Source organism: Taeniopygia guttata, chromosome 3 (genome assembly GCF_048771995.1).
Source record: "Taeniopygia guttata chromosome 3, bTaeGut7.mat, whole genome shotgun sequence".
NCBI classification, from domain to species: Eukaryota; Metazoa; Chordata; class Aves; order Passeriformes; family Estrildidae; genus Taeniopygia; species Taeniopygia guttata.
The window spans coordinates 16,919,025-16,944,633 of NC_133027.1; the positions used below are offsets into that span (position 1 = coordinate 16,919,025).

General features: G+C 36.6%; 1 protein-coding gene across 4 annotated transcripts in view; it reads right to left on the reverse strand.

The window, feature by feature from the left end:
* The window catches only part of TAF1B (TATA-box binding protein associated factor, RNA polymerase I subunit B), a 45,053-nt gene that overhangs the window by 10,948 nt on the left and 8,496 nt on the right, over positions 1-25,609 (reverse strand). For all 4 annotated transcript variants that reach the window (XM_072926371.1, XM_002196259.7, XM_072926370.1 and 1 more), the window contains exons 8-9: positions 19,858-19,957; positions 576-723 (exon numbers count right to left, since the gene is read on the reverse strand). In XM_072926371.1, the coding sequence (XP_072782472.1) occupies positions 576-723; positions 19,858-19,957 (248 nt within the window). The remainder of the gene's footprint in view (positions 1-575; positions 724-19,857; positions 19,958-25,609) is intronic.

The following is a 25,609-nucleotide window of genomic DNA, read 5'->3' on the forward strand; positions in this document are numbered from 1 at the left end:
TCAATATTCATGACTTAATTTTAGGATAGACAAAAAAAGTCAATACTTATGCTATATATGATTTCAGAACTAAACTATAAATCAAGTGAGACAGAAGCTGATCTGTCACACACCATCAATTAATATTAAAATAATTAGTAATATACAATATGATATAATACACAAAATATATTCTTTGTTAAAGAATGTACAGCCATTATTACATAGGAGAAATTCAGAGCTAAGCAATCAGATCCCAACTACATGAATCATTTAGCTGAAGTTAATATATCACATGAATTCAACAGGTGCCTCTTGGTTCACATGGATACTGAAAGATTTAAAATGAAGTATCCACTCCACAGCCTTATAGAGCCAACATCAGAGTGCCCCTGCATATCTGGGCCCATAACACATACTCTAAATGTTTGAGGAAGGTGCTTTCTATAGAAAGAATATCTTTCAGTTCAAGCTGAAATGGGAATAAATTAAAAGAAAAAGAGCAGGCACTTTTGAAGTAGTAATTTAAGCCTTTTTGCTAGAGTTTACTAAACCATAGAAAAATTTTATCAGCTCAGTCTATGGAAAATATTTACCAGGTAAATTAGCTTCCATCAAGTACTTCATGCACAGCATGTCTGGATGAAGAAAGCAGCTTTCTGTAATATCTGGAAAACGAGGCAGGTCTAAAAATGCTGCAAGCTCATGCATTTTGTTGAATACTTCTTCATATACAGGCCATGACTGAAAGACAGGGTTAGAGGGGTTATACATTTGCTCTATTACCACAGTTGTTAATTATTTAAAATTACTGATGTTAAATTCTGAGTTGTTTGATACAGGATTATTTATACAGATTATTTTAGCACACTATGACTAAACACATGTGCAAGAATGGAGCCAGCTTGCAATACTGCAAAGAGAAACGTGCTAGTTTTAAATCCCATGAAATATATATGGAAAAAATAGAAAGTTGCTCCAGATCTCCCACCACCTCACCACCTTTCTTGTGAAATGCCCATTATACAGCCAGATGCTCCAAAACTCAGAGCTTTGGGAAAAAAACAATAGAGATGTAATTGAAGGTGAACTGTCTAAAGAGCTAAGAGGTCAGAGAAGCACAGAAGGCGGAGTCTGGCAGGGACCACTTGAGACCAATTCCCCCAAGCCTCTGCTTGGGTCAGCTCAATCAGGCTGCCCAGGACCACATCCAGTCAAATACTGAAATCTCTATAGAGGGCTGCTTCCAGGGCTTGTGGGAAATCTGCTCCAGTGTTTCACCAACTCCACTGTACAAAGGAAAAAAGATTTTGTTTTCCCTTACACTTAAATGGAATTTCTTGTATTTCAATTTGTGCCCATTTCTTCTCATCCAGTTACTGGATACCAGTAACGAGGATATGGTTTTCCTCCTTTGCACCCTCCTGCAGGTACCACATCACACCTGCCCTGAATATCCTCCAGCTCCAGGATGAACAGCACTGAGAGTCCTGAGAGTCACAGCACTCTCAGCTCCCTTCATTTGTCAGGCTCCACTCTCCCATCTCCACAGCCTTTTATTGGACTCACTCCACTGCATTCATGTCTCCCTTGTACTGGGTAGCCCAGAACAGCACCCAGCACTCCTGATGCACCTTGCCAGTGCCAAGCAGAGAGGAAGGAGCCTCTGCCTCCCTTGAGGACTTGTGCAGTCACCAGAACTGCCCAAAACTTATTGACAGTGACCTTGCAATGACACCGCCTCAACACTTGTGCAGTATCTCATCACAGCCCGTGAACCTTCATATATCCACTTCCTTCACATATTCCCTAAACTGCTTCTTAAAAACTGAAGCAAAACGATCATCACTTTAGCCTTCTCCTTGAGCTTTGTGACTATATTCCCATTTAGCACCAGGCCCACATTCTCTCAAACCCTTCCACAGAATCTTTCATGTTATTTAGTTAAAAAAAAATCCATATTTGCATATTTATTAGTGACTAGAAATCTGAAATTCTCTTTTTGAAACCACTGGCTGCATGAGAAAGTTCTCCCAATTTGTACTAAGGTTTGCTGCTATAGGAGAACATAACTTACAGAAAGATTTTGACATGTTTATTCATAATGAACTCAGCCAGACCTGAAGTTTGCGTAAGTATGGATGTAAGGTTTGACCTCCCTTTCACAAGACCTGAGCTGTTTCATTAAACATTTTTAATTTTCTGCAGTTAAAATGATTACTTGAATTTACCTCTAAAAGCAACTATTTCAGTTGTCCAGGCTACTTTACCATTTTAAATGTATAAAAAGCAATTTTTCTGCCTTAGCCAGGGATTTTTCTAATTCACCAGAGCACTTTAGCATGTATTCATATTTTATAAAGTCAATTGATAAATTGATTTTATACCGTCAATTTGTAATATGGAACTTTCCTTTAAAAGAAACTTACCAGGGCTTTATACTTTGTTCACAGCCTCAAAACTTTCCTGAACAAAAGTGAATTCAGGCTTCTGCTCTTTTTTTGGTTCAGATTACACAGTAACTGTGTTAACAGCAAGACATGATGTGACCTAATGTAGTTTTATTCAATAATTTGCCTTCATTAATACAAGCTCTCTAGCCAATGCTCAAATTTTGTTTTGAGTGATTACCAACATTACACTGTCTTTTTAAAAATCATCTCCCTTCAAACTGCAGTTCAGACTTGCATGAACACATGCTTAAGCAAATGAATAATTCTGCTGTCACCTACTATTACACATGTAACTTTTTGTAACAGTTAGGAAGTTGTAGCATGTTCATTATAGTTTCTAAACAGTGTTAAAATTGGCTTAGACTGCTTCAGGACTATCTTGAGAAACAAGAAAAACTCGCACTACCAGAGTTCTGCAGAAGACCAGACTCTCGGTACTTCCCATTCCTTCTGAAAAGCAGTGCTGAATTGAATACCAAACTAATCTGGGAACAAAACCTGAATCATATGTAACTTCTCTTGAGTGTACTGGGAGAAAAATTGAAGTCCCACATAATTCAAATAAGAGCATTACATGAATACTATTCATAATTAGATAGCAAGGAAATATGCTTTCCTCTAATGAAAAGCAGTTGAATTAGTAGCTTCTTAATAATATATCACATGTGAAAATAAATTATGACACTGGGAATTTAGTCATTTGAAGCATTCCCATTCTCAAACATTAAACTATCACCAATGGAACTATCCAAAGTCTGATCTGACACCGAACTACTTTAAGGAATATGGCTCTTATTTGGAGGACTCCAATAGACACCTTTATCACCTGAGCTTCTCTCCCTGTACCAGGGCAAGGAGACAGCTCTCCTACCCTAGGTATTAGTGAATCAAACCTTCTTCCCTCTGCCCAGTATCTACTTTGGTTCAAAGCTTTTGTTTGCAATTTACAGAAGGCAATTTGGTTCTTTTTCAAAATGGCTAGAGAATGCTCTGCTTTAAAATGACAACCAATGCCTTCCTTTTTCTGAAGGCAAACAAGTGGTATAAAAACTACAAATAAAAATTAAGACTGAGAGCTACCACTTGGATTATTTTAAGAACAGTATTAACAGACAAAAACTGTTCTTTGCTGATGTGTGCTTGTAAGAAATCTGAACACACTTGGAATGTGCATCCTAAAAGAAGATAAAGGTCAACCAAATCAGCTGCTGTTTCCCAGGGTTTAAACCCTAAGCTCAAAAACATTCCCTGCAGTAGTCCCAGTGCTGTGCCATGATGGTGAGGCTGAACTGAACCCCTACTTGCAGTCACCACTGGAATTGGAAGCTGCAAGCCCAACTGCATCCAGCACAAGGTCACACCTGCCTGGGACACAGCACAGGGCTGAAGGCTGAAAGGTCAGGGCTAAGGACACTGAAGGGTTTCTGCAGTAACCAAACACTGGCTGTTTTCACCAGCCACTGTATGCCCTGTTCATACTCTGTTTAACTCTGAAAGAGCTGTGGGTTCACACAGAAAATCTTATATTCTGCAAAATTTCAACTATACTGGGAGAGTTAAAAGAGAAAGAACTCCCAAATTCCACAAAACCAACACAGCAAATGTTGAGACAATATTAAGAAAAAGAAAGATGCAGCAAATAAGCAGCCTCAAAATTAAAAGTTACCACTTTCTATCCAGTTAAATATCTCCGGAAAAAAAAAAAAAAAAAAAAAAGAACCTGATAAAACAAGTTGTGCTGGAAGCCAACCAGCAAATCCACTAGGAAAGCAAGACCCAGAGCCAGGCCCTCCCTCCTTCAGATAAAAAACTCTTCCTCCAGCAATCCATGATTAAACCCCAAGGGAGGAGTATTTGGACAATAGAGGACACAGTTAGATCATATGCCACACACTCTCCAAGTATAACTTTCACTTATCCAATCATAAATTTAAAAATTCAGAATGTACTTTTGTGCTATATATCAGGACAACTCCCCTGTCCATCATCACATGAAGTTACTAAGCTCTCACCTTGTTTTGGGAACCTGGGAAACACAATAAAAACCACATATAAAACTCAAGTTACAAACCCTTAAGGGCACCTAATAATTTCACGAAGACTGACAAAAAAACCCTTTTAAAGCTATTCCACCTGCTACCCTTTTCAGGTATTTCGCAAGCTGGGATTCCTTCAAGTCTGATCAACAATGCTGACAGAGTCTGTAACTTGTGCAGATGGGCTACAGAGGTTTCCAAGACCTTTCCTTAAGCTTTGTTTTTAAAATCTTTGTATCTTATTCCCACATGTGACAAATAAGGTCACTCCAGAAAGCAGTATAGAAGATTAGTACTACTTGAGAGTACTTTCCCCTGCCCCCTGAGCACAGGAGAACAAAATACACATTGTTGAGTCAGTGAAAAAGTGTCTATAACAAGATTTTCAGAATGATAAATATTCATTAAACTATTTAAATCAGTAGACTATCTTTCAAAGTTACATGGTATTTTTTCACCTGTATTAGAAAACAACAAACTAGTTTTCAGAAGCAGAGGAGCCAAACTATTAGCATGATAATCAGATCACAGTAACAGGTAATTGCTTTGAGTAAGCCAAGATTAAGCCTCTCCTACTTGTTTGGACAATATCAGAATATTGCTGATCAAAAGCAGAAAATAGTATGCACTGGCTGGCTTTCTAGAACAATTTGCAGGCTCCACAGTTTCTTACTTTAAATGTGGTCTGACTGACTCTCTTCTTGGATAACTGTGTAAGCCATTTCCTTCAGCTTTATCAGGACAATATTCATCACTTACATATTCACAATATTCTCAACTCAGCTTATGTTATAATGATAATGCTCTAGAATTTCTGAAAATAAATAATTACACAGTTATTCTAAATTCTTCATTTTATATTTTTCCCTTCCATCTTTCTTTACTGTTCAGTACTTTTTTTGCAGCAAAATTTCCTTATCCTTCTACCTGTGCATTTCCATCTTGGGACCCTTTTTTCCCCATGCCTGCACATTCTCTGAAGTTCTACCTACTTTGTGCTGCTTATATTCCACAACAGACATTTTCCCCAAGGGAATTCTTTAACGACCATTTAATACTGGGACCTAATAAGGTCTGACTCATTTTTATATTATCAGCTTTTTGTAAATCTCAGGGAATCTTCTAATGCTTAGAGTTGGATATGCAAGGCGTCATCATTTTTAAGATGACAAATTCAACTTAGACTAAGTTTGAAAAAGCCTGCACTAAACTTACAGGAAATGGATTAATAAAGCCATTTAACTTGTAGGTTTGGAAAACAACAAGTCATGAGGGTTGAAGAAGGGGTTTTTGCAACACAATCCAGTATTTTGCTTCAAACCTTGTGTAAAGCAGGGCATGCCCATAAATTAAAATATATTTATTGTAAAAATAATAAATGAAATGGCTACCCTAGTGTGTGCAAAGATCTTTGAACACTGCCTAGATTGAAACATACATTCCCAGGAACCTAAGCTGGCTTTACATTTACATAAGGTAAAATCAGGTACCAACAATGAGCAGAGCAGTCAAGTTCTCTGTGGCACCTGGCTCACCTTCCTTTGCTTCTGCTGCTCAACTGGTTCAGATATATCTGGTCATCTGCAGCATGAGCCTGATGTGGGATGACAGCAGCCACAGTGCATGCAGAGTGCATAAAAGACTTGACAGTAGAGACAATAACTGTATTAACTGTGAAATTTACATCCAAACTAGTATTTAAAACTGAATGAAATTACCTTGTGGACCAATCATTACATACCAGATCATTAATATGGTCATTAATGGGGTTTTTTTCTTTTTTTTTCTGTGTGTTCTTACAGTACTACTAATCTGGCTACCTCCTTTATAAACCTACACCAGCAAATACTGCCAATTTATTTTTAAACAACATTGGTTTTCCCCCTTGCCTGACCTCTATCTATCTCTCAGGCACAACCACCATCACACCTGAACAGCCACAAACTAATGCAATAGCCATCAAACACAAATTAAAGATACTTTAACACGGTATATTATGATGAATACAAACTTTAAAAAAATAGGAAATACTGAAACTTTTTTTGCCATTTAACCTAGCTGGGAAAAAACAAATGTAGCCAACTTTGTAACATGGTTAGATTCTGTGCAGTGTTTTCAGGAAAGCCTTCTTTGTCAGAGCAAAGGTATACAGAAAAGACATAGGCAATGTTTGAAGAGACTCTTTAAATGTCCCTTCCAACCCAAACCCAAACCATCTTGAGATTCCATGGCACTGTCAGCACTGTCACTCGGCTGTACTGAAACACCCTAGGCTTGTGATTTGCTGGCGAGTGTGAAAGTGGACAGGGAAGAACCCCTGCAGTCTGCTCCTGCCTCCTTTCCTCAGTCACATCTGAAACAGAACAGACCCCATGTGCCCCACGTCTGACTCAGTGAGCTCATTTTCACATGGACTGTAGTAACTGTGAAATTTATACTCAAATTAGTATTTAAAATGAGTGGATAGCATTTAAATGAGTGAAGAGCATTTAAATGAGTGGAGAGCATTTCTCCAAACCCTGATATCCATGAATCACATACAGATGCTGATGTAACAGCCAGAGGGTGTGCCTGGAATTATTAAAAGGAAACCAAATGACAAGAAGACAGGTGAAACTGCTATAACTCCATTTAGGTAACTGCAAAGAAATATGCATCTCGTGAAACTTCTTGCATTAGAAAACACAAAGAGACCAAGCACACAAGTAAAGCTGCTCTTTTACAAGCCTGCTATCAAGCAGAAGGAAAAAATAAAAGGAAATCAACTTGTCCACCTGAAAGACAGGCAAACAGGTTGCCAAAGTTATCTGTCAGGTAACAAATAGGCAGAAGGGAAGAAAAAAATGTCGGGATACCATTTGAAAATCATAGAAATCCCACTGGCAGGCTCTCACTTCCTCTCTCCTTTTTAAAACTGTTTCAGCTGTAACAACTACTACATCCTAAAATCCCAAATTCCTCTTGGTCATTGCTGTACAGCAAGTGAAAAGAGCCTTTATACAGCAAAAAGATTAATTTTAGAAAATTACTCAATAAACAAAGCTTATGCCTTTTTGAGAGAAAAAAAATACGTGGAAGGGTATTAGACTGCATTAAACTGATACAGGCACTCTTTACTGAAGAATTCAAGATGGCATGAGGATGAGCCAGCAACCTACATACAAAGAAAAAACTCAACTGAACATCTAATACAGTCCTCCTCTACTAGGAAAAAAAAAATTTGGCTGCATAACAGGTTTTTTAATGGGCTACTTTCAGAGGAAGACATATTTTTCATTACATGATTCCTAGTTAAAGTGGTTTTTGAATAAATGAGTTTCAATATTATTAAACCACGAAAGACACGTGCTTGAGCATTACCTTATTCCTGCTCACAAGCAAACTCTGTCAAGTATCACTTTTCTAAAAAATGTAGTCATTCTAAAAATACACTGAGGATTCCAATAAGGAACTGAACTGTCATAATGTATTGAACTGTAAGAGTTTAGAAAACAAATTTTATTGTTTCATATATACTTTGGTAGGTTTGTTTTCGTTCTTCATTAAGTAATGCTTAAAGACAGGTATGGACAAGCTAGAGTTTCTGTTACACAACAGCAAGCTCTCATGATAAACTTGATTACAATAACCCTTTCAGCAGTGAACTTCCTCCTCAGCTTTTTTCCTTTCAAATAAAAGCCTCACCCTTGCTTCTTTTCATTCTGCACTACTTTCTATCCTGGACAAGTCCAGCATGCACCTGCTAAGGTGCACAAAAACCACAGAGCTAGACAAAGTAAAAAAGCCCCTTTGATAGATACAGACCCCCCCTCAAAATACTTAAGATTACAAGATGGCTCAAAACACCAGCAGACCAAAGCAGGAATCCCTCCTTGTTTGGGAAAGTAAGTGCAGCATAGCTAATCAGCAGAATTTGTATAGATAGAATTTTATCCTTCTCTAAAGATTTTTTTTAATAAACAAGAATGACCAGCTTCTGTCTGAATTTGAATTCTTTAAATCGTTACCAATGAAAACAAGAAATAATTCATATGGCAATTAAAGTCATTCCAATTTTAGTCAGGAAAAGCAGCTCTTACACATTATACCTGGAATATCTTGAGAGGAAGACTTCAGCAAACAGAAGAACATGTCTAAAAGCCAGTCTGATGGATAAGCTTTTCTATGAAGCAGAAAGCTGTTAACATTCCAGTTCAAACTCTCCAGAAGAAAACAGCAAATATTTTGACCTGCATTTATGAGTTCATGAACAGATTTAGTCAGGAATTACTCTGCTTGAATCAGACCCAAACTAAAACAATATATGTGCAATCCACCAAAACCTAAGAGTGTTACAGAATCCATATGTCAGCAGTTTCCTAAGAGCTGTGTGATGACTTGAAGACGTGCTTTAGCCAGTGGCAGATTATTAAGGGATACAAAATCCTTTCAGAAAGCTACTGTGGAAAGAAAAATAAATACAGGCACCATTTTACAGCATTTAGAAAATCTTTAGGTTTCTTCATGACTATGACACAAACCCACCTCAGTCCCTCAGGCAAGTGTCTTTGTCCCAGTTGTCCACCCTGGGACACAGCAGCACACCAGCCCTGGGAGCCCAGCCCAGCAGGAGCAGCCGTCTTGTGACCAGGGGAATGACCAGCACAAAAGGAGGAGAAAGGACCAAGTATTCTGCAATTGAGTTGGTTTCATGTGGTTTGTACTAATGCAGGCTTGAACTCTGTATTAAATGAGGAAAAGGAAAAGATTCGGAGCAGCTCACTACTTCCTGTATGCTGAACTAAGATACTGTCTCAGTGTAGAAACAATATGAGATGAAATTGTAATGACTACTCCCTAGAGCACTTACAGAGTCTCAGCTAAAGGCTGAGATGTTCTCTTCAGTAATTCCTAAATTTCATATGTGCAATCGTAAAACTTTAATCAGTACTCAAAGAAATTAAGATAGAGTATTAACTTAATCTGTTCACAATTCAAGACCTGTACTTGCTGTTAGGGCCCAAAGAGGACTGCACAGGACTGAAGACTGTTCAGAAATATTAAGGGTGAAGTGCAAAACCCCTTAAGCAGCAGTCCCTGTCAGCCCAGGATGGCTCCCCCATGACCTAGAATTTATTTATTCCTACATGGCTTTTCATGTTTCTCTTCTTGCCACATTTCTAGACCAGGCTTCTTGTAAATGTTCCTGCTTCCTCCTGGCACTGGGAACATCACTACTACTCAACAGTAAGGAATTTTACATTGTGAGTTATTAAACAAGCGATTCCTTAGGGTTTGTTTTCCTCCATGAAAACAAACCCAAAGATCACTAGAAAAAGACAAGCTATTTTTCAAATAGCAAAGTTTTGCTTAAGAAAAATGTGTAAAATTTATTGCTTAGAATTCTTTGGTGTGGGCTAAACATACCCATTTTATGTAATGATTTTGTATACTTTTACCATTTAATCATTCCTCAACATTTTTCATGCTGAGTAAGAAACACTCTGAGATCTCTAAATGTGAAACTTTATCAGACCATATTTAGTTCACTTAACTTAAAGGCTTGAACTATGACTTTAAAAGAGTTGTTCTAAGATAACTAGTTAATGAAAAATGAAGTTTTACGATCTTTAAAAAAGTCTTCCCAGAACACAAAACCCACAAACTGAAAGTCTAACTGAAACCCCAGAACAAAAAAAAAAAAAAAAAAAAAAAGTGACTGTACCACATCAATCAAAATAATCTATTTAGCCTTGCACCCAGAAGCAAGCAAGCAAAATGTGCACAGAGGAACTGAGGAACCAAACAAGCCACAACACTACCAAACATCTGTCCAGCTTCATACCATTTGTGGCTGACTCAGCACTGAGATCTCACTATTCTTTTGTTCCAGATCTCTATTCCTCCATGACATTTGTACAGTCAGCATCTGGCCCTTTTAACATCCAGAGCATCATTTAAGGCAAGGAGTTTCACCAGTTACGCACAAAACTTATGAAGCCACATCTCCTGCTGTTTGATTCTGAACCTGCAAACCAGAACCTCTGCTGACACCTCCCAGTCCTTGAACTGGAACAGACATTGAACAATTGCCTCCTGAACATGTTCTACAAACTATCACCACATCTTCCTCTTAGTCACCTCTTCTTTAGGTTGAAAGATAAGTAGATAATATTGTTTCTTGTAAGAAAATTGTCCCTATTTGATAATCCTTGTTGTGACTCTCTGTACCTCTCAGTTCTTCTGCAACAAAAGTGTAAGAAAAGCAAAATACCCAATCAAAACTTCATACAGTATTTAAGATACAGTACATTATAGATTCATACATTAACAATTTTTTTTTCACCTCCATTCTTCATTAGATGTCAGGAGTTATTAGAAAATAACTCTAATGTAGCTGGTCTAAAACAACTGTGTGTTCAAAAACTGCATTATAATGGGATTACAGAACCTGTACCATTAAGACCACACAGGTATTTCAACTTAGGCTGGTACATGAACATGGCAGCATTGATAACACCAGCTTTCAGAGAACACTGCAAACCAATTTTTCTTTACTAAATACTATTTTTTTCACCTAGAATACAGACATTCATGTTAGCTGTTGGACAAGAATGAAGTCTGAGAAATTTCAAGCAGTATTTCTCCATCTGTATTCTCATAACTATGAAGCTCCAAGATTATATATCTCAGTAGATACAACAAGGGGAATGTTTGACTTATTCCAAACTGCTCACACAGAATTCAGAATTTTATTAAAGAAAAAAAAGAGAGGAAAAGTGAAAAAAAGCAAAGACTGAATAGAATTATGAAAACTTAGGAACTTGCAGGTATACCATTGTTTACATTGGAATTTCTTTTCAAAATTTTCATTCTTCTTCAAAAATTCATTCTGCCTGTGTAACTAATCTTTGCATGTATCATCAATATGCATTTTACTTTTTCCTACATTGTTTATTCATCAAAAATGGCCAGCAGACCATTTTATTTAAAAATCCATCTTTAGACTAGAAAATTACTTAACATGTTACTAGCATTGTTATCACCTACCAAATTAGCAACACTAAAACAGTCACCAAACATTATAAATCATTTCCACAATAACAATTGCAGAACAATGACCTCACACAATATTCACAATACAAAAGTATACAGAGAATTTCACTCCTTAGACAGTGGGACAAGAAACATAAAGCCTTAGAACAGTGATTCACTTCAGCTGTCCCTCCTAGGAGAGTACTATAATTAGGAGACTAAATCCACACCCACAACTAAAGAAATACTAGCACTTAAGAAATACTCTCAAGTTTATGAACTTCTATTCACATACTCAAACTCTGTAATGAAGCAAATTCTAATCCTTTGCTTTTAAGATGATGAAATTAGAGTACCATAAATAGCATCTTTGATATAAAACATTCGCAAAGAATGAACTATCATTTGCTATATGAAAGCACTCAGCCACATTCCAGCCAGTTTAGGGTAGAAATCAAGGAATTACAGGAGAAAACTAAAGGGACACATTGGCCTGAAGAGGAGGACAAGTACCTACACTTTTAGTGATGCTAAAAGCAGTCATAGTGAGAATAAACCAAGCAATACATTTAGATATAGGAGTGATAGTTTCCTTGTGTTATTAAGTACTGTAAATTCAAATAATTAGTTTGCAATAAACCCATAATACTGATGCTACTTCTGGTCAGAAGATAGTTAAATTATTCAACCAATCCCAGCAGCATATTTTACACAAACCCCCTCACACTTTGTAACAAGCTGGTAGAGATTATTAGAAATTACTGGGGACTGAATGCCAAATTATTTCTACAATTGAGCCATTATGCTTGAAAGCTAAGGACTAACCAATTCCTTCTTTTGGCAATATATGGCAGGTAACTGGCAAATCACAGAGCAACTGTCTTTCCTTAATCCATGAGAAACCCTCCATTTTTATGTTTTCCTCCAGGCTATCTGACAGTTCTTCTGCCCCCAACATTCACAGGGAAATCAAAATCAGGAGGCGTCTTAAATTACTTCAACTTTTCAGCTAAATTTACAAAACAAAATGGCTTTTACTATGCTTGAACAAAGCTGAATTGATTCACATACATTTTTGTGGTACATCCCCATGTAATTCAAAGCAGTTTTACTGAGCTACTGAGTTGTTGGTCGGTCACAAGGCACAAAGTGTTTATATGGTACAAGTATTATCAACCATATTCTGATTGTAATATTGCCTGTAATGAAGAGAATGAGAAAAAGGATATTAATGTGAGGTTCCATATGTTTGACCAATTTGCAATAGTAAAACTCTGGAACATATAATCATATGGTAACATAAATGATTAACATTACATGTCATTTATAATGTGGAAGACAAGTCCCACACTGGGTGGTACTGCACAAGGATACAAGCCCTGAGTTTAAAACTTGTTCTCAAGTAGACCTTTCCAAGTACAGTCCTGGTAGGTCACTACACTCCCAGACAGATCTGCCATATTCCTCTTTTTATTGTGGGATAATTGGCTAAAGGGAAAACCACCAAAAAAGACCCCCCTTTTGAAGCATGGGGGGACACTGGACTGCAGTGCTCAGAGACAATCTCCTGGATGAAAAAAAAAAAAGACAAGAAACTGTAGCTATTCTGCAATGAAACACAATGTAAAGGTGGCTAAGCTGTAAGCAGCAGGGAAACTTAAAAACCCAAACAACCCAAAAATCTTGAATTTCAATGCCACAAGTAAATAGGTAAGTCATGAAATAGGAAGAAAAGCAAGACTGTGCTATAACTGGAAAAAGAATACTGATCCATTGCATTAAAATCAAATGTAAGGAAGAGAAAAATTATGTCTGCAAAAAAGTAAACCACTATCTGATAAAATGGAGTATTTAACAAAGGAGAGGCCCAGATAATTTACAAAGAAGAAGCTTCAAGGAAATAATTGAGTTCTCTGAAACACAAATGTTTTTTAAATAATCTTAAGAAATTCTAAACATCAAAAGGCTCTCCACTTTAATATGCAGTATTTAAAAAAAATGTAAAAAGGGAGATTCAGGAACTGCTGAATGATTAGCTTGGCATGGATCCTGAACAAATTAATACTATGGCAATGTGAAAAACAGAAGCTAAAAATATCCTGTCAGTCAAGCAACCATTGTAAGGTCAGGAGAGGAGAGGAGAGAGTGGACTGAAGCTCCAGCTCCCATAAGAAACTGATCTGAAAAACCTTTTTCCTTTTTCAAAGTAAAGTTAAAAGGGACCCAAATAAAAATTACCACTAAGTCTCACTGGAAGAATGTAACTCATACTTTAATCAAAACTCAAGAGCTGCTCTGCAGGAAAGAGCATTGTGAAGAACAAAGCAGCAAAACAGAAGCATGCTTGATTTGCTAGGCAAGGAGCAGCCTGGCAAATTAATCTCAGAAATCAGACCTCTTATATCATCAACAGAAGTGAGACTGAAGCTGACATGGAAAGACGGGTGACAGAAGGATTAGTGCTAGAGAAATATGGATACCAAAGTGCTGCCAAGAATAAAACCAAGCAACACTTAAAAAAATGGAAGAGAAGAAGAAAAAAATTTACAAACTATAGAATACTGTAAAAGAAGAAATGAAAGAGTTGGAAAGTTTCAAGGCAGAATAGAGAAGAATGATCATCTCTCAATTTCTCAGGGAAGCCTTTCACTCCTAAATAAAAGAGGAAAGAAATTTACTAAACCAAGCTAGGGAGGGTATGTCTGTAAATGCATAAGAGCAAGGCATGCATTCCTCCAACACAAATAAAATGAAGCCAAAGCATCATACAGAATAAAACACTTCATGCTCAACTGGCATATTCTTAAAAGAGCTGAAGATTCCAGTCTACTTTATAAACACATTATAGCATCTACTTCAAAACCTTTAGGGATAGGAAAGCTTTGGATGAATTCTAGAGCAGCAAACATTTGTTTTCAAACTGCTCAGTTTTCCATCAAAGCTAACATCAGTTCACAATGGAGCATTTAATTAAAAGTCCTTATTTAACTGAACACAGATGAGCTGCCCAGAGCTACTGGCCTAATCCAAAACAGAAAGAAACAAAATTTTAATGTAGAATGATAAGCCATTAAGCCAGAAGGAAACACGGTATCAGCAAGAAGATAAGAACAAGAAACTTTCCAGTTAGGTGGGATAAAAGGGAAAAAAAATCATGACATGTAATTTTGAGGTTCATTATTTACTTCTCTTGTCCATAATAGTGGTTTATGACTAGCAGAGTATATTTCTGCTGCTTTACCAGAATTCATTCAAGAATTTTCCACAGGCAAAGGTAAGGAAGAATGCTAACACCATTCTCAGCTGGAAGTTTGCAAAGTGTTTCTGTATCACGAGTAACACTAGGAGTCATTTAAGAATCAAAATATCCAGGGACAGAAATAGGCAAATTAGAGCAGAATTCAAACTAAACAGTGCTTCTGTTAATCTAAGTTGGAAGCTGGACGTATAAAAAGAAACAAAAAAAAAGCTATTCTAAGACAATCAAAAAGTAGCATAGATGGTAATTTTATCATGCTGGCAAGGTCAAATCTTTTTAAGTAAGTACATTCCTTGTTATAGGCAGCAATACTCTGGATTATAAAAAAACAAACAAAAACCCAAAAAAGAGAGAACAAAATTGAATTACAGAACAAAAAAGGAAATATTTTTAAGAGAGAGATTCCTAGGCAGCAAGGTGTTTCAACAACATCGTCAACACTAAAACATTCAGTGGCCCTTTAAAACATGTGGATTAAGAATTGTGCAGCCACTTCCACCTAAGAGAAAGGGAAGGCGAAGGGGGAGGGGGAATGGAGAAAGGCTTATATAGAGAAGCCATTCCATGACCACACCCCAGGGCAGAAGAAGTAGTAGTAAGGATAATTCAGGAAATACCCATTCCTTTTGTCTTCAGAAACAAGTTGGTAGACAGGTCTGAAAAGAATTCAACTAACCCACCAAGCTCTACTTTCTCCAGGTCTCCCCATCCCTGGGGGAAAAAAAAGAGGTATTTTTAACTTGTTTCTTCCTAAAGTTTTCTTTTAAATTTGGAGAAGAGACTTGGAGAAGGGAACTTCTCTGAGGCCACACATCATGCTCTCTGCCAAGTTCAGATAGTCGTGCATCCAGAAACAACCATTTCCAAAGCTCTTTAGCACAACAGGATCTGAAAGATGCTTATGAGACTACACCTATCCTGCTGCACACAGCACATATCCAAAGGGACGCGGTTGTTATCTTCAGTACTTTAGTAAATCATGTTGCCCAACATCCATGGGAGTGACCTGCTTACCTATATATACACATATATTTAAATTTGTGTGTGAGTGAAGAATGTGAGAATGAAAACAAAGCGTTACTTTTGGACATTAAAAAAAAAATCCACTTACAATTCATTAAAGGTAAAATACACAGAAAAATAATGTGTTTTATAAAAAAGTAATGAAAGCTAAAGGCAAACTTGAGGCAGCAAAGCACAACAACTTTTAAGCACAAGAAAATAATACTTGAAAGATAATTTGGTATACAGTCCCAAGTCAGAAACGCATGGCAAGACAGACCTATGGCAAAGACAAGTTGTTGATAGTTCAAGGCAAAAGGGATGACTGAATCAATTTTGTATAAAGAAAAAAATAAATCCCTAAAAACAAAGTGGAGGATGTGTATCTTAAAGATCTTAAAGAAGTATCCCTACTTCATGCAGAAATAAAAGAGGAAATTTGTGTGCAGCTGGAGGACAGATTATATCAATAAAATAATACAAGCTGAAAACAAATTATTCAGCAAACTTTATATATACTACTAATAATTCACAAATACATTTTAACTCGTACACTAATAGGTTTTAAAAGAAATAGATATCCTAAAATCCTAGATATCCTATGTGCATTAAAAAGGGAACAAAGGTGACTTCCACCTAAAGAAGAAAAGATGACTGCACTTATCAAAGATGTACTGGCTACTGGTACAAGCCTTAAGATGAGCAGAGATCTACTGTAGTTAAACAATTTGCAAATACAAGAAAAAAAACCCTTGACCTCCTGCACAGAACAAAACCAAAAACTTAATCTTATTCTACCTGCATACATACAAAAATAATTTAATTGAATGGAATAAAAATACTTGTTTTAGAAAAAGGAAATTTAGCTTTTCCTTCCTTGTACTGAGAAGTTAGACCTTCTGAACAAAAAGGAGCATCTTGCTGCTGCTGCTGCTTCTGTTTGCCCTGTTAACCCTCTCATTGTACCTTTAGGTAAAACCTATTTTCCAAGGACTTATTTCTAACAGATACCTGATATAATAGAGGAAGGGAAAAATAAGATGATTAATTAAGTAAATCTTAGAAAACTGGCTTGGAGCGATGGAAAGATAAATACATATGGAAAATAACTAATTTTTCTTAAAGATCTTCTATAAAGTATTTTTATCTTTCAGAAAACACCTTTGAGTAGTACTTATCTCCAGCTAGGCCCTGACACCTGTCTAACAGTTATACATCATGATTAAAGATAATACAGAGAGCTGAAGGCTCCTTTTCTCTTTATGAGACAGTCATGCCCAGAGCTCCCAGACCTCTGGACAGAACTGTGCAGATACGACCATACCTTCGCGGCAGGTATTTTAAATAAAGCTCAGTTTCAGCAGAACAAAGAATGATGTCCTTCTTGTTAGCTGTTCCACTACCACAGTATGAAGGGCCTCTCTGCCACCTACACTGAAAATGTGAAACAGAATGCAAGGCGTACTTGAGGATGGAAGGGACCTCTGGAGATTATACATGGAGCCCAACACCTCTTCTGAAGCAGGAGCAAGTACAGCAAGCTGCTCAGGATTGTGTCCCATCAGGTTTTGTGTACCTCTGAAGACAGGGACTCCACAGTGGTCCAGGATTGCCTGCTCCAGCACTCAATCACCTTACACAGTGAAAACGTTTAATATTCAAATGGAATTTCCTGTTTTTCAGTTTGTGCCCTATATTTCAGTTGTCTCCTGTCGTTCCACTGCACACCACCAAGAAGAAAGCCCAATGCCATCCTCACTCCTCCCTGACAGACATTCATACACATTACTGACCTCGCCCCCAGCCCTCAGCCTCTCCTTGCATGGCAGATGCTGCAATCACCTCTAATTGCTAAACAGGATGCAACACAGGGAAAAACTGTCAGTGATACAGAATCCGCTCCTAAATTACACAACACAGAAATTTATCACAGCTGGGAAGCCTGAAACTAGTCCCATTCCTTGCATATGGAAAAGTACTACTAAGTAACAAGTCATAAAAACCCTTTGTACATTGTATACACACACATGCCACTACACAGAAAGGAGATGACTCACTTCATAATAATGTTGCATTTACTTTTCTAACACCTGTAACAACTTCAACCTTGTACAAATCCAGCATATTTTGGCTATGTGGGAAATTGTTACTAAAAAACTCTTGAAGCCACCGAGAATATTTATATACAAGATGAGCCTCATCAAGTTAGGCTCCATCTGCACTTAACTGGTAAAGCGATATTTAGTATGATTTCAAATCCTTCAAGTTATTGTAACAAAATTACTTCTTGATTCAAATTTGGGATGCATAGGACACAAATAAATGAACTAAAAATCTGTTCAAAATTAAAAAGGAGACATATGGAATAGTCCTGTCAGTTATAGATATTTTGGAACATGTTTGCAGCTTATATTCACCAAATTTGAAGTACAACAAATAATGGCACTAGAACAACTTACATGCCTGGTTATAACAGCCATAATATCATAAAGGTTTTTAAGATCATTGTCTAAAAAATATTCAACACAGAGCAAAGCAGAAAAGAATGTAAGGTATATTTTCAGAATGGAGTATTACACAATCTCACTTTCTGCTCCAGTACAATAACCTCATTCTCTTGAATTTCTCAAAACTCAGATGCCAAAACTAGACACAGTAAGACATTGGTAATCTCAGTGCTGCAGTGAGAAACATGAGATTTAGGAAAGCGCTAGTAAGGATTTTGCAATTATCAGCCTCATGATGTAGTAAAAACTATTAAAACTAAATACAATTAAGGATGCCTTACTAAAGTAACATTGAAGGTAGAGTAAGGAGCAGCTATTTCTAAAAAGAGGAAGCCACAATAATAATGGAATGGCTGGAAAACAAATAGTATAGTAAGCTTACAGAACTGTACCTATATATCTCAGTGAAAACACAGTTAAGAGATTACTTGGTTAGTGTGAATATCTACTTATGCTTCAGAAGTGAAGGGAGCAGCCCTATCCCAAAAGGAAACAGTAGGATCCTCCAAAGGAAACTCATCTCCTCTTGGTAAACCAGTTCTCCCACTCTGAGGTACGGTACAAGCTTTAGAGCTGCAATTCATAAAACAAAAACTCATCCAGAAGATGGAGGTAAAGAAGGACAAAGACTTAAAACCAAGTTTATACTCGTATTTCATACCCTAACATATTTTCTGCTAAGGAAATATCTAAGAAAAAGAAATCAAGAGGTTTTGTATTAAATTCAACTCCTGATTTTTAGAATTTATTTTAAGAGATTTTTAGAGGTCATAATTCTCATTTATCCAAACAGGAAACCAGTAACATAAAACAAAAAATAATATAAATGCTAATACTTCTGAAGGCACAACTCCTGAACAACTCATGACCTGCTGAATATAAGCTACATATTGGAGAAAGTTAATGTTACTTGCAACATCATCAATGAGGGCTTGGTAGAATTGCTGCTTTCTGCTCTTAAAAGCTAAGATTTCATTTGCACACTTCAAAAATCCGTAATAAATTTTTATCTGCAACAGAAATGTCATTGGGCAATTGTTACTACAATACATAAAAATCTTAGATAAGGGAAATTAAATTTCACTCAAGACTGTTACTATTCAGTTCCTAGAAGAGCTGTATCCCCTCATGTATATTTTAGGTTTGACATATTTCAACCAGTACAGCAAGGAACTGAACAAGGGATAGCATCTAAACCATATTTCATTATAAGAATATGTAATTTTAAAAAAATTCAATAGATATTTCAAATAAGCACCAAAAGGGATAATATATGGCTCTTACACTTGAAGCTAAATTCTATTTCTGAGTGTTTTGAGAGCAGTTCTGAATACCCTTTTCTCCACAAGTACTTATTGATTTCATTCTAACTTAGGTAATGATTTTAATAAGACTGGTTAAAGATTAAAGCACTCCAAGTCACAGAGTGCACTAGTTTCTGCCAGGTTCCAATACTGTGAAATGTGACTCCTATTATATAACAATTGATTTAATAAATTTATTAGTACAGTGACCAAAATAATTAAAATACCACTAAATAACTAGGTTTTGGTTGGAGTGTTTTTAATGGAGTGTTTTTAACTTTTCCTTTAAGAAAAAAAATTTACCTCTACACAAAAGATCTTAAGATCAAGTCCACATAGCTTCATTTTCTCTGGAAAATGCTGGAAAACATTCAAATATGGAATATGTCCTTCAACAACAAACCTGCATTAAAAAAAATGAAGACCAAATCAAAATAATATACAGGATAACAAATTCATATCTTTATTATAAAATTAAAATGCAAATCAACTTCTGATTTGAAATAACATCAGTATTATGCTACCTAAGCAATTCAACCTGCAGTTACACACCTGAAATGCTCCACAGAACAAAAACCAGTTCAATCATTTAACAGGCTTGTAAGTTCAAGATGTGACTGACAAATAATAATGTTATGGCAGTAAGCATACAATCAACAAGTTCACATGGAGTTTGTTCTGTACATTCTTCAACTACTCCATTTCTTGAACAGCTTTAAGCCTCCATTGAATGGCATAAGGTTTTTTTTTTTTTTTTTCAAAATTCTAAAGCTTTAAGTAAATTTTACTTTTGAAACACAGACTTTCTGCTGGAGGAGTTTGAATCAGGTAACATGATAGGGAGAAAAATCACAGAATGATGAGTGGATACATAGAACTGAAGCCACATTACTTATATTTCTATAATGATACCCTTCAAAAACAGTATTACTGAGGGATGAATAGAAATTATTTTATATACTAATAAATAAAAATAGTTCAAATTTTAGTTGCACACAAATAATGCATCTTTGTTGTTAAAAACTGGTTTTGCTAAGTGGTTGACAGTATTATTTGATATTTTTCTTGAATACACATACACATGCATATATATATATATATATAAAATATAAGCAAAAGACGAGACTTAACAACAGATACCAATAAAAAGCCACCACTACACCAACGCCTCCTCTTATCCAACATCTTAAAAGATATCCACAATAGAACAAGCAAGCATTGAACAAACACATATCCTCACAAGGCAACATACCCATTCCACACTAAGGCACACTGGTAGTCTCCCATAGGACTAAGCTAGAAATGCCTTCCCATATCCTCTTCTCCAAACCAATTTTGTTAAAGAGTATATTAAATCTGAATAAGTTAACATTACAAACAGAAAAGACACTAACTTTAGGACTGAAGGCAATTTTCTCCCCTGCTGATGAGTGTTATGTGCACAGGACCTCTATGATCTTGCTACATAGATTAGTAACTTCTTGGTCTACAAATATTTAATGTCCCTTTTGAACCTATAGCAATTCACAAGCCCACCTGCTATCTCCCAGTTCTGTGCCTATTTGTTTCATGTTATGTAATGTGTATCTATTGAAGTTGACTAAAATTCTGTTTAAAAGCTAGTTACTGCAAAGTTTACAGTCACAGTGTACTCTTTTTTTAAGCAGTCTTATGTGAATTTTCAGTTTAATTGAAAAAAATTAGTTAAACCCAGGATTAGCATAAAAAGTGCATTTCATGATTGAAACTGTCTCAGAATAATTTATAATGATTCCTGAAAAATAACAGCAATATGAAAAATCATATTGCCCAACAGCCTTGGTTCCAAAGCTCTGCTTATTAGTCTCTTAAGTGAAGAACTAACAGGTGGTGCACACTCCTTTCTAATCAAATTGTGTAATGGCAATTTTGTTAATGAAATGTCAGTAGCTTTCCTCAACCAGCAGCAACAGCATTTCCCCACCCTGAGTGGAGATGACCACTGGGCTCCTGTGAGGCTGTTCTCCAAATGCAGCCCCCATTGCTGGTCCTTGCCACCCTGCCTGACCTGCTGAGCAGCTAGAACGTCTGTTCCTTAGCTCCTTTTAGTCATCCACTACACTGAGGAACATAAACTTCAGGTATGGTTTCACAAAGTTGATTGAGCCAAATTAAAAAGCTCAACACAACTAGCAGGACCTCCCTCCTTGTGATCCAGCCATGAGCTGCTATAGCTCATCTCTTCCCCAAGCGTAAATCACAACAGCAGCAGAAAACCACCTGCAGAAAACCACCTGCTACGCTATTGCCAGCAAAGCTTCTTTCACCATCTAATAAACTGTGAAGAGGTTCACAGATGGCCCTACAAGTGAAATAGTTGCTGGAGGGAAGGGGTGCATCACACAGGCAGGAGAAAAAAGGGAAGCAGGACCTTCCCCTTTCAACAATAGTGATGCATTACTGGCTCAGCTGATGATAAGCTTTGGCTGACACACGTTAAGGCACAATCACACCATTAGCTGTCAGATATGAAGGCCTGGAACCACGACACCGAAAGCAGCAAACGCCTGAGCCAGCACAGCAGCAGCTGGAAGAGGACAGACAATCAGGACCTTGCTTCGGGTGTGGTGTAGTGGTGATGCAGGCAAGCAAACCACCCTCACAGCTTGCTGCCTCTGAAATGGGAAATCCCACCCTAGTTCAGTCCCCTGCCACACACTCCTCCCTGCTGACAAAAGCGCTTGTGTGACTTCTCAGAGGATTAAATTGGGAATTAGTCTCTTCAGGGTTTCACTCCAACAGCCTCGGATGACTGCAGAATATTACTGCCAGCACAGGGCAGAAAAAGACAGCAGTGAAGCACATTAACCTGCACTCAAATGTCCAGCGAAACTTTGTTTTGCAAAATTTATCTTCTATAGATCTACTTCTTTCACCTAATAAACCATAAACTGGATGAATGCTAGTATCTATGGCAAGAGAAAAAACAGGAATGTTTATGCAAAACCACAGCAACAAAAACTTGGAGTAGTTTAAATTGATGCTGGAACCCCATCCTTACACCACAAGAGACAAGCAGTGTCCACCAAAACATTAAAAAAAAAAAGTTTTCACTAATTTGGATGTACCAAGTCAAAGCACTGCAACTTCTTAAAAGTAATATCTTTTCTATCTTAAAATTCTTGTCTCCAGAAAAAAAAAGAATGCTCTTTCCTCTCAGAAAGTTGTTCTTACACTCTAAAAATACAGCACAAATACCTCTTGTGAACAGAATGTGCTGATGATGCAAGTTTTAACACTTAATCCAGAAGTCCAGATTTGGAATAGCACTTCAGAACAGTTTCTTTTGTCTGCTGTTCCTCCAAACCTTTCGTTTAACAGACAGATGGTCAAAACACCTGTAGGACTATGTTCCATCAGGGAGGTGACTGAAAACTTGACTGGCAGATGTAGTACACAGACCAAGTTCTTTTAATTACAGCAGCAACATACATTAATAAGGCCCAAGTATGAAAAAAATCCTAGGTCCTCAGCATGCTAGAAGGAAGTGATCCATTTGCTAAAGCCACAGTAATGCCACAAACTGATTATAAGTTTAGTCTTGCCAACACAACTAGGTATAACCTCATTTGAAGGGCATTATTTCTCAGAATCTCAAAAGTCTAACATCTTGAAACTTTTTCCAAAACCCAACTATTTTATTATTTAGATGAATAACATACATCATATGGAATACTGTAAGAGTATTCGCAATGGAAAAGTATTTAATGTGTAGCACAGACATGAGTAGAATGTTGTTGAAAGTGTTATTTTTAAACCAAAATGTTCCTGTCAGAGGAGGTAATTGTAGTGATTTTCTGCTAAGTGTGTCAAGTAGCAAGGAGGAGTATATTTTTGGTGTTGTAAATCCTTTAAAAGCTGGCAGATTGCCCGACCGTAGTGCCCAAGCATGTATCACAAGGGAGGAGTGGTAGTCAGCTGACTTCAGGTTACAGAGAAAACCAAACTGAGGAAAAAACAAGGCAGAACTTTAAACAGAACTCTAATTCAGCTGGTTTAAATAAAACAATTTGCCTACAAAGACTTAAAAGGTAATGCTGAATACTTAATGATTTCCCTGCATAGTTTTCATCTTCAGTCTGTCGTTATTTTGTATCTTAATGCATGCAAAAATGTGAACATTGTCTGATTTTTTAAACTTAAATATTCAGAAGTCAGAAAACAAGTATTTTATGGTAGTTCATGCAATTTAAAATTCTTTCTACTTCTTCATCAAACTTGTTGAAAGGCAAAGACCTTAAGGGTAGGGAGGGAAGCATGATAACGTAATTACAGTCTTATATAACTATCATATCATGGCAAAACTTTGCAATACAAATAACATTCTTTTAAACTTCATTTTCTGTACAATCCGGTTCATATGTTCAGTGCATTTAAAGTTACTGAATCATTTTGATTTACACAGTCTTACACACATAAACTCTATCTAATTACATTTTATCTTCGCTTTCAAATAATCTTATTTCAATTTCTAATTATTAGTTTTAGATTATGACATTCTGCACTATATTTGCTACTTTTTTTTTTTTATCTTTTTCCATCCTTTTTACTGCTTTCAAGTTCTCTAAATCTGTTCAAGTGTGCTCATCTCTTAAGGATATTAGTCCAAAGGATAGTCTCCAGGTTCTTTTTCCGAGATCTTTTCTGCAGTCTCAGATTTTTAAAGTGCCAAATACAATTATTTACCATTCATTTGCAAACAAAACTATCTATCTTTCCTCTTGACAGCTGACTTCAACAGTTGTTGTTGGGTTGGGTTTTCTTCCAAACACACCACTGTACTAAGACAGAAACATGTGAAGATGTCTTTGACTGGTATGAGCCAACAATGCTTCCAGAGACAGTTTCCAAGATACAATAACCAAAGAATATATATTTAATTATTAACTTTCTCTCCTAACAGAATGGGGTAACAAACAATTCTTTTGTGTAAACAAGTTGCTCTACCCCAGAAATTGTAACTTACTACTTGGATTTTTGCCATTTACAAACATTATCAGGCAGGTTTTACATTATTTATTTGCTAATCATTCACAAAACTACAGAATGTGTTATGATAGTTCTGACTCGTGCAGAATTTCCTAAGGAAGAATGCAGCCAGTAAAAATCTTATTATTGGGCACTACTTTTGAGTTCTACTATTTCTTAATCTACTCAATAAATACTTTTGTATTGCAGGTATTAGTTTGAATTCTGAATATTATAGCATTTTAATGAAACTTTTGCAAGCATCTTTTCTGCAATAGCATATCCAGTTATGCAAATATGCAATGGTTTGTGCAATTCTGATCAATGAAGGCAACAGCCACCCCTAAAGTAAAATCAATGGGTTAAATTGTTTTGCATAGCAATTGATTATCTAGTAGTAACTACTGTAGTTCAAGACATAAACTCCCCTTTTGGAAATTACTTGCAAATAAGATCCTTGAATATCCATCCCTCTTGGAAAGTTTGTAAAAAGTTAGAAAAGGGCAGGTGGAACCTGGCACACCAGGGGAGAGAGGCTACAATGGAACATCAGGCTCTGGGGGAAAAAGCCCCTTGCATTCATCACACTGTAAGCACCACACGTGGGGGATAATGTACTCACTGCCTTGCCTTTTAACTCACAGGTTATCTATTTGAAAAATAAAAATTAAAGCACTGAATTTTAAATCAGTTTTTCCTGTGTGAGTTTTCAATTTGATTTGCCAATGTATTTACTTGAGTATTTCTATTCCTTGTATTTTGGCCAAGTAATATTTTTTCATCATCTGTTTAGAAATACCCAGTATTTCTACAGTTGTTAAAAAAGGGTATCAGAATAAAAAAGGTTTTCCAAGGAAAATCTAGGAATTCCTGAACTTATTTCAGCCTGATTTAAAATATTTATTGCCAACAAGAAGAGCTGGTGAATTATTTTTCATTCCTGAAGTAAAGTCCATAAGGGAAGTGTTCACAGCCTTGTTGCAGGGGAGAGAAGGGAGCTGCATTGTCAGCAGTAGCCTGACAGTCTCCATTTAGCATCAAACCCTAT